This window comes from Lactuca saligna, chromosome 9, assembly GCF_052625555.1.
Source record: "Lactuca saligna cultivar CGN05327 chromosome 9, ASM5262555v1, whole genome shotgun sequence".
Classification (NCBI taxonomy): Eukaryota; Viridiplantae; Streptophyta; class Magnoliopsida; order Asterales; family Asteraceae; genus Lactuca; species Lactuca saligna.
This window is the reverse complement of record NC_136425.1, coordinates 151,121,286-151,131,813: the sequence shown is the minus strand read 5'-3', so window position 1 is coordinate 151,131,813 and position 10,528 is coordinate 151,121,286. Positions and strand designations below refer to the sequence as shown.

Below are 10,528 nucleotides of genomic sequence, written 5' to 3'. Positions count from 1 at the left end.
GGACCCTTTTGAAAGATGGGCCCTGGACGGTCGCCCCTATCGCCCACCCTCTGGAACGGGCCTGAGACCATGTATTCATTTTTTATATTGGGAGCATTTATATATATATATATATATATATATATATATATATATATATATATATATATATATATATATATATATATATATATATATATATATATATATATATATATATTGGTTTTTTGTCATTTGTATGTTTTTTTGCATGAAAGGGCAATGCACTTTGATTTCTTTTGGTTTTCCGTCACTTGGTATGATCTTTTTCCCGTAAAAGGACAATATATTTTGATTTTTATGATTTTTTTGTAAAAGGACAATGTACTTTGATTCTTTTTTGTGTCACCTGGTATGGTTTTGTATGTGAAAAAGGGAATGTAGTTAATAACATGTAAGCATTTGGATAAATGTTTCGGTTACTTTTGGTATGTTTAACGTCTTTCATTTTAGCCAAGTTTATAAAATACACAGCTGGATTATGGGAAGTAGAAACAATCTAAGGGTTGGAATCATGGACTTGTAGATAATGGGAAATTGGACCAAAATACCCTTGTTAATGGATGATGTGGTATCACTTATGACATTAATATTTTGTTGCATATAGGGTGTGGTAGAGTGTGGCTCGGTATAATCTACAAATTGGTCCAAAATACCCTTCTACATCGCTTCCCCTGTGTGGACATCTCAACATGAATCTTCATGGATTGGTTGTTTTTGGGAATCAAGTAATCAAGTTGGCTTCTAGCTTTGAATACTCCCATGTCCAAAACGACATATCAACTCTAAATTAGTCCCTTGGTAGCCGTTAAAAAGTCCCTTTGTTTGTTCCCACCCTATCATTTACAGTTTCTTAAATTTCACATGTATTTTACCTTAATTGTAGTGTCTATGTATTTTTCTCTTTTAGTTATATATTTTCAGCCTTTAAAAAAAAGGTTCTTTCTTGAACAAATCCAACTTGTACTATTTCTTTCATTGCAGCTAGCAGCCTTGAATTTAAATTTTCTTCTGCTTGATCTTCTTGGTAATCAACAAATAAAGTATTTATATTTATATAATCTAATATCAAAATAATAACAAAACAACAAGCTATTAAATGGATATATAAAATATGTTTTCTTTTTTCAAAAGATAGACTCAAAATCTTTGGTATCAGTTACGTGCTTAAATCAAATATTTGCAAAAATAGTTTTAATATTTAACATTTGATTTTTAATAGCATGTCCTAAACAAGAGAAGGAAACATTTTTTTTAAACAAGGAATAAGAATGAGATGACACAATAAATAACATGCTTTTGTAAAATTTATTTAATTCTATGTGTTAGAATAAACATTGTAATTTAGAAGTATAATAGGTTTGGGATTGTTTGTGATATATTTTTATATTATATTAAATTTTATAACTGTATTCAACTAATAAATTAAAATAAAGTATTGTAAAATTTATTTAATCCATAATCGTATTTTACAAAACATCATGCACATGAAACAAAACATTTAAAAAAAAAAAAAAAAAAAAAAAAAATCAAATTACATATGAATTAAAGACTACTAGGATTAGCTCAACAAGCCCCACAACTAGAAGCCTAATATGGCGTGACCCCGTCTATGACCTACACATCGTCAAATGTATATAATTGCTTAAAAATTACTTGTAAATATTGTCAAATGCTAGAGAACAAAAGTCATTGAAAAAAATGCAACGGCAGTAAGTATTAATCTGCCATGGCAAATCAGAGTAGAGCAAAAAAGCTTTTTGTCCACATCTACCAATTTAAAGATTTTTATTTTTTGTAATACAATTTATAAGCATGTCATTCATTTTAATTAAAAAAAAGCCCTAGTATATATATATATATATATATATATATATATATATATATATATATATATATATATATATATATATATATATTGTAATGAATTTTTTTTTTATAAATAAGGGTATCATGATATTTACCTGATCAAACCTGAATACCCCGAATTCATTTTGGTTCGGATATCAGTTATAGTTTCAGTTGAAAAACCCGACCTGAAAAAACCGAAACCCGACAGGTATACCCGAACAACAACAGACATAATTTTAATATATCACATTCATTATAGGCTATGTACAATTTATTTTTACCTTCTATTTTTTTTTGGTTCACAAAATACCATATGAGGAGTAAGGCGTAATTATTCAAAGAAAGTTATAGTAAATTTATGATTGATGTGAAAGTTTTATATTTAATTAAGTTATTATAATATATATTAGGTTACAACATGTGTCCTACACGGTTGATAAAATAAAATAACATAAAGTCTAAAAAAGTATAATCATTAATTATAAGTTTTCAACAAGTTACTTTTATATAATATTGAATGTTTATACAACATTGCATGTTTTGTTATTTTTAATTAATATGTGAAATTCGTGAATAATGTTTTGGCCACTATATGTTATTGAGACAAAAAGATGAGGAAAAAAATTTTAAACTACCATACAAATAATTCAATTGGTCGAATTGTGTAGTAAAAAGAATTGCTTTTATAATCCAAATGTTGCATGTCGTGAAAATGATATGGAGATTACGAGCTTTAGTATTTCGTAGTTTTTTTTAAGATTATTTTGGTGATGTTTGTTTTGCTATTTTGTCATCATGTTGCAAATCCTTTATTATAACAGTGTGATTTCTGGTTCACATAAACTGACATTGGTGTTTTCTACTATTTCATTCCCTAGTTATAACTCAGAAATTTTGTGAATGTTTGAAGATCTTTGAGGAATTTGATATTAAAGTTTGTGAATATTTGATGATCTTTGAGGAATTTGTAAAACTTATGTGTTTTCTGCCTAATAAAAACCAATCTCCAGGGTTTTTAACCACCAACCCAATGTCAAAACAATGAGTTAAATTTTTTTTATTCACTGAGTTTAGACCAAAGTTAAGTGCAGTTCATTATAAACTTATAATCACTACACATATATAGAAACTATTAAAGATAACTCCAAGATCTAGAAGACAAAGACATAAAATTCAGAAATCAATAATGCAAAAAAAGCCACCTAAGCACATTAACCCTTGCAACCAAGTATAGGAAAAATATGAAGAATTCAATTGTGTACTACCATCAAATCCAAAGTGAAATGATTTAATAGCATAATTAGATCAATCATGAACACCTCTTACTATCTTATATTACCTTATAAAAAATAATTAGATCAATCATGAACACCTCTTACTATCTTATATTACCTTATAAAAAATTCAAATTGTAGTAGACTGAAAATATGTTTCTTAATTGACATCATTCACTTTAGTTTCATCACATTCCGGCTCCGATTCCGATTCCAATTCTCATTCTCCATCTTCCGTTAGATTTTTCAATGGAAGCAATGACTTTCTTAAGGTCAGAGGTTTGTTTCAAGTTAAAACAATACTTATTAAGTTACTTAGTAAACTATAAACAAAAACGAAATGTTGTTTAATAGTTTTTGGTTGTATATGGGTTTAACATACCGTTATTTATATGAAAATCAGTATGTTCCTGTTCATAATTGGTGAAATAAGTGGCCAAATCCATTGCGACAAAGAAGCCTTGCTGGGTTTTAAAGCAGGACTTCAATATAATCTCAATTGGAATCGTTCGACCACGATGTGTAGGTCATGGATGGGGGTCACCTGTGTTGGCGCAGGATAGTGATTCATGTTATGCTTCCCGCTATGGGGCTTGTAGGGCAAATCCCAACAGAGACATTGGGTGCATTAGAGATGTTGACTTCAACAACTGCTGCTCCAACATAATAGACTTACCGATAACCTACCTAGGTACTTCTGGAAAGTATTACAAACGCTTAATCTGTCATATAATTCTTTCACGGGACCAATCCCAGAAACTATCATGTAGATGGTCGATCTTAATCATCTGTCTTTACAAAACTATCTTATTGGTGGATTACCCAACATATCATCATTTTTGAGTTTGAAGTTTCTTTTTTTAATGTAAGCTGTAACATGTTTACTCGGAAAATACCTAGATTTTGTTGGAAACAAAAAGCTGTGTAACACCCTATTTTTACCGTTCTGTAGGATTCAGTATAAACTGTTGTTTATAATATTCGAAGTAGATATACATTATTTTTAGCAAAAAATAATCATCATAAATGTGTAGGAAACGTCAATACGATTTCCGTAGATATATAGAATGCTTAAATCCGACTTCGTATGAAGAAGTTATGCTTCGTCGAATTTCACGATTTAACCGACACGACTCAACGAATCGTAAAAGGTGGATTTTTGATAGGTTGCTTATTAGCGTAAGAAATCTAAACGAAAGTTGTAGCAGTTGTCAAACCGAGAGCGTGCATATAGAGAACGTTCAAATATGACTTTGTGAGAGAAAATTATGATTTTTCGAAGTTTCAGTGCAGCAGTGCGGACAAAACCTTCCAGCAGATGTAACCCGTGATTGACCAATTGGAGCGTCACTGCTTAGCTCTCGATGGATCTCTCGTCTCCAAATCTGTATACAACAATCTCCAATTTGTACGATTCTACTCTCATTGTTCGATGCAATTTCTCGATTTTGGTTTATTTTACTCTGTTGATTGACGTTAGAAACGCAAGGAAATGTCGTGAGAAAGACTACGTTATTTGGAAGCCATGGTAATAACACCTGTTTATTTGTGGTAAAGTCAGGTCCAACATGCACCATTACCTATACTAAGTTGACCATGTCTTTTTTCCCCTTATTAGTAAAAGTTAAGTGTGTTGCTATTTGTTTAGTTTTTTTTTTTTTTTTTTTTTTTTTTTTTTTTTTTTTTTTTTGGTATGTTCTTGATTGGTGCTTATAGTTTTATACAATGTTGATCAATTGTTGTAGGATGTGGGAGAATACCAAATGCCACTTCTTCATGAGATTGAGATCCGTTTAAAGGCTAAATGTCACAAGTTGGCTAATGCTTTTATTGATGATTTGGGTTAGCTTCACTCTCCTTGCACCACACAAATATGAATCTAAATACTTTTCTATTCATATTATTCGTACAGTGGGGACAAATAGGGACTCATTCTTGATCTTTTTTTATGTGCAAAAGAAGATAATGCCCTTGTGAATTGACACAATTATATCGATTTGTAGGTAACATGGCTTTGAGAATATCAACCCCCATTTTGACACAATCGCAAGGCAATATCAATGAATAGTGAAGGTAGGTTAACCATTCATTTATAAGATACGATTTTACTGAATTTAATTAAATAAAATGTAAAATGAGTTAAAAGTTTAAAACATATCATTTTTCAGAAACTAGCGAATATGGAACGGTATTTTCCTCAACCTCGTCTTTTAGCTTCTTATCATTTTACAGAATTCTTCATAGTTGATTTCACCATCCTGTTATTAAGGTCAAAATCGTCATTTTTCTCGAATAGTCTTTAAACATCAGATATATTCAACAACACTTTATTCAAATAGTAATAACTTACAACATTCACTTGAATTTCTGATATTATATCTTTAATGGCAGCCTCATCTCCCATTTTATATTCTTCCAACATTGATTTTAGTTCATCTTTTGAAATACGTCTGCCATAAATTCCACATCATGATCCAAAACTCAAAAACAATAAATTTGTAGAAAAACGTGTACAAAATAGAGGACATTACAGAAAAAAAAAACCAATATATATTGGGCAATTTATAAGTTTAACCACTAGTATGTTAATTCCTTTAATCAAAAACATAAATGGTATAGTCTTATAGACTTTTTTTTTCTTCCAAATCAAGCATTTTAGCCTATTTTATTTATGTTTCGCCTATAAGTTTCCAGATTAACTATTTTGATCCGGTCAAAATGGTAAATTTGGAAAAATATTTGTAACTTTTATATATTTTCCAATCAAGGCATAAAAGTTTCAAACGTTTTTCCAAATCACCCAATTTGACCTTTTATATTAGTATTACGTTTCATTGGTAATTGTTATTTTCTTATATCAGATTTCATCAGTAATGTAAATGTAATATAATTGTCGAATCAAGTCAAATTAAATGGTTAATTTGGAAAGTCGTTTAGAACTTGTAAATTTTTTTCCCAATCAAACAATAAAAGTTACAGACATTTTTCCAAAAATGACCCTTTTGACTTGTTATATGATCATGTCGAAATAGCGAATTTGGAAAAAGAGTAAATTACAGATTTGGTCCCAAAAAAATTTGTCTTGCAGTTTTGGTCCATATTTAAGCTTTCTAAATAATTCTTTTTTGGGCCAAAATTGCAAAAACCAGAAAATGGAAATCGATTAAAAAAATATATATATATATTGTAAAAAAATATAACAGGTTTTCTGATTTCTTTAATTTGCCCTAAAATGCATACGATGCTTACTTGTTATCATCCTTGTCAAATTTCTGAAAAGCTTTACGAAGGTGTTCCTCTTTATAAGTTCTTCGAAAGTTCATCATGGCTGTGATAAACTCATTGTAGTCGATCAATCCATTCCTATCTGCATCAGCCTACAATACAAAATTACAAATACAATAAGTGTAATATTTGTAATTTTTTATATTTTATGAATTATATAAAGTTTTTTTTTTTTTTTTTTTTTCTTTTTTTTTTTTTTTTTTTTTTTTTTGAGGATTCTCACAGCTTCAGCTATTATTTTGATTTCTTCAGACCCAAGATTTGATCCGACCCTAACTAATGACTTCTCAAGTTCTTCACGTGTGATAATTTTGTCTTCGTCTGTGTCTATATTATGAAACATTGCTTTTAGTCCCTCCTGTTCGTCTGGTGGGATGATATCCGCAATAACCTAAAATATATGAAAAGATAAGGCTGAATGAGTTTTTTTTAATAATAAAACTAAAAAGTAAAACATAATAAATGCTTGTTCCAAGTTCCAACCAAAATTTAAAGATTATAATAAAAAATTTTGACAACTTCAATATTATACTCCCTCCGTCCGAATATTATTGTTCACACACAAAAAACACACAGATTAAGAAAAACATTAATTACCACTAACTTTATATAATAAAATGATAATTTTGTCCTTACTTTGCATTTAATGTTTCATTAAATATTTATTTGGTTAAGTAATAATGAGGGAGTATTTAGTAAAAATGCTATTTATTTTAAAAAATGAACTATTATTTTGGGACAAACCAAAAAGGAAAGATGAACTATAATTTTAGGACGAATGAAGTATTATATTTATACACCTACTATCCTTGTAATGAAATTGAAAGTTGGTCCAAATTCCAAACTGTAATAAAATATATATGTTTTAGTTGTTTCTAGAAAGTAAAATTATAATTTAATCACATTTATTCTAGAAAAAAAAATATTGATCACATAAATAGAATTTGGATTATATATATTACGGTTTTCATTCCATTACATCTACAAAATTGGAGGAATCAAATCCTTCATGAATGTTAAACCATACCTGGAGTGCGAATCTTTGGAATTTGTTCATAGCTCTAAAGTTCTTCATCCTAACAAGAAACTCATCATCTATTGGATTTTTGGTTGCTACACCATTGTCCACCAACCACTGATCATCTAAATGTTAAAATAATCAAAATCAAATAATCAACTTGCAAAAGATAGTGTTTTAATGATAAACAAGGCTACGCCAATGTTATATAAGTAATTTCACTCTCCCTTCCATTTGGATTTGCTAATTAATTTTGTTATGTTAGAAACATACTAAGAACATCCGCAGCAGTTGGGCGTTTCTTTGGATCCACCGTGAGCATCTTCTTCACCAATTCTTTCGCGTTCTTTGAAATCAACGGCCACGGGTAGTTCTCCATATCGGGATCTGCCTTCATTATCGCGTGAAATATCTCTTTCTCATCTTCTACAAAAATAAAAAAATTTGGATGAGTAAATTTTTTTTAGAGGTAATTTAAATGCTAAAAAAAAAAGATAGGGAATCTTGTAATCTTATTCTTACCACCATAAAAAGGTGGCACTCCGGTGAGTAACATATATAGAATCACCCCTGCGCTCCATATATCCACTTCTTTTCCGTATCCTTGACGCCTCAAAACCTCGGGGGCAACGTAGAATGCGGTTCCAACTTTCTCTTGGTTAAGTTTTCCTAGAAAAAAGGTTGCATATTTCATTTTAATTGGGAATTCATAAATTGATTCAATACGATAAATAGCAATGTGTTTTTATTGTTGTTTTTTTTTTTTTTTTTTTTTTTATGGGATCTTGTTTTTATTTCTTCCTATTGCAACGTTGTATTATAAATAAAACGATGTCGTTATAGCAATGGCATATTGGCATCTAAATATAAAATAATTTTCACACTGTTATAATTGGTAGATTTTTCAAAGTATAATATTATGATGAGAAAATAAATAAAAGTATAATGTCTATAATGTGGTAGATATTACAAAGTATAATATTATGATGAGAAAATAAATAAAAGTGTAATATCTATAATGTGGTAGATTTTTCAAAAGTACAATGTCTTATAATTACAACAATGTATACCAAATAGAAAATGGTTTTCACTACTATAGTTGGTAGATTTTTCAAGTATAATATTCTAATAATAAAAAAAGTTAATTGTAAAATGCTATAATGATTTCATTGATTTGTTTATTATATCATAATACTTTTATTCCTTACTATTATAATATTATTCATGAAAATATCTATCTAATTATAGCAATATCATCCAAATATAAAACAATTTCTATGCTACATGGTAGATTTTTTAAAGTATAATATCCTTATAACAAAAAAAATGTATAATACTATAATTGGATACTATTTTAAAATACAGAAAAAAACATTAAAAATACCTTCCTCGATATAGGCGGATAATCCAAAATCAATTGCTTTCAACATGGTATAATCAGCATAACACGGAAGAAACCCCAAAACACCTCTTTTTGACAACAAAAAATTCTCGGGCTTCAAATCTCTATGCATCACACCCATAAAATGCAAAGAATAAACAACTTTCATTATTGAACTAATAATTTGAGCCGCAATTTTCTCACTATATCTACCCTTCGCTTTCATCTTATCATAAAGCTCTCCACCTTCGCAATACTCCATAATCAAATGCACAGATCGATTATCTTCATAAGTACATTTCAATTCCACAACATTCTTTTGACCACTCAAATGCTCCATAATCCTAACCTCTCTCTTCAAATGTTGCTTCTCGCTTTCTGTAACAAGTCTCCTCTTTGGAATCGACTTGCATGCGTATTTCTTACCCGTTGCCTTTTCTTTACAGATTTTTGTCACTGCAAATTTGCCTCTTCCCAATTCTTTACCGATTTTGTAATCATTTGTTATGTTTTTGTATGGTATGCCTAGGATTGAATCTTGCCAGGGCAACCGTGGTTTCTGTTGGTGCTCCTCCGGCAATGGTGGTGGTGTTAGTTGTGGTTGGAGGTTTTGGTTTTTGCTTAGAAAGATACCCATTTGAGTTGATCTTTGGAATATGGGTTTGTGGGTTTTGTGTAAATGTTGGATTTTTGGAATAGTGTGTGAAGAAATATGGAAGAAAGTTAAGAATTCAGATGGAGTGACATTGTTTAGAAAGAAAAATGGGAAGAAGGAAAGAATATTTGTTGTGAGATTCACCATGGGAACCTTTGTTTAGTGTTGTGAAGTACGCATTCTCTTAATGCACCCTTGAGATATTTGATAAAGTTGTAGCGAATAAATTATGTTTGTTGTGTATTCAAGACTTTCAAATGAAAAGTGGATTTTTTTTAATAATTTTATAGCAAAGCTTATTAAATTTGTTTATTTATTTAATAGTCTTAATTTAAAATTGAAACAAATAATATCGTAGTCATTGTATTGGTGTTATGATTGATATCTTGATTGTAGGATTGTAACTATCAAGCCAAAAATGAGCAGTTTTATAGTAAAGTTTGAGATAAGATTGTAGGTTTGCATGTAGATCATAAGATTATATAATGTATATAATGATCTGATCCCATCTTTTTTTTTTGGTCTTTCTATCTAAACATGTATATTCTAAAATATTTACAAACGCTAAAAATTAATCTTACATAGTTCAATAATTAAAAGCATAGTCTTAAAAGTTTGCCGATTCTATTTGAAATCAAGCCTCGAAATTAGTCATTAAGCTTAAAACCAAACATCGCATGTCACATGAAGCCACATAACTTCACATTTTGCGAGTTTTTATTCTTTACTCCATGATTTAATAATTGTTGACAAATGTAAGTATGCATCATGTTTTGCATTTCTATCCATTGTGTTTTTTATTGCTCATTATAAAATAACTTTCCGATGAAAAGATAATTGTTGGATCATAGAAGGGGGAAAATGAATCATTAGGATTCTATTAGATTAGATATAAAGTTGATATATATTAACTTTAAGTTTACCGCTATATTATGAACTTTGTAAAATTTTAAGAAAAAAAAAGGAGGGGGGGGGGGGGGGGGGGGGTTGGGGGAGGAGGAGGAGGAGTTTATTTAGAAGATTAAACAATCAATTCGAACTAACGA

The 10,528-nt window shown here is 29.5% G+C and overlaps 1 protein-coding gene across 1 annotated transcript; it reads right to left on the bottom strand.

Annotated features, from left to right (window-relative positions):
* Window positions 1-4,782: 4,782 nt before the first annotated feature.
* LOC145018772 (calcium-dependent protein kinase 2-like) lies at window positions 4,783-9,719 on the bottom strand. Its single transcript, XM_078976620.1, has 8 exons — window positions 8,831-9,719; window positions 7,969-8,115; window positions 7,720-7,872; window positions 7,456-7,571; window positions 6,652-6,819; window positions 6,393-6,520; window positions 5,494-5,593; window positions 4,783-5,401 (listed from the first exon to the last, which is right to left on the bottom strand). The coding sequence occupies exons 1-8, from the start codon at window positions 9,627-9,629 to the stop codon at window positions 5,354-5,356; spliced, it is 1,659 nt and encodes a 552-aa protein (XP_078832746.1). The 5' UTR covers window positions 9,630-9,719; the 3' UTR covers window positions 4,783-5,353.
* Window positions 9,720-10,528: the final 809 nt, after the last annotated feature.

Bases quoted from the DNA above. Each gene is read 5' to 3' on its own strand.
- LOC145018772 (XM_078976620.1), bottom strand. From the start codon at position 9,629: ATGGTGAATCTCACAACAAATATTCTTTCCTTCTTCCCATTTTTCTTT. The intron at 8,116-8,830 runs GTATTTTTAATG...CCTTTTTTCTAG, and splicing joins ATCCGCCTATATCGAGGAAG to GAAAACTTAACCAAGAGAAA. The intron at 6,521-6,651 runs GTGAGAATCCTC...TTTGTATTGTAG, and splicing joins TCAAAATAATAGCTGAAGCT to GCTGATGCAGATAGGAATGG.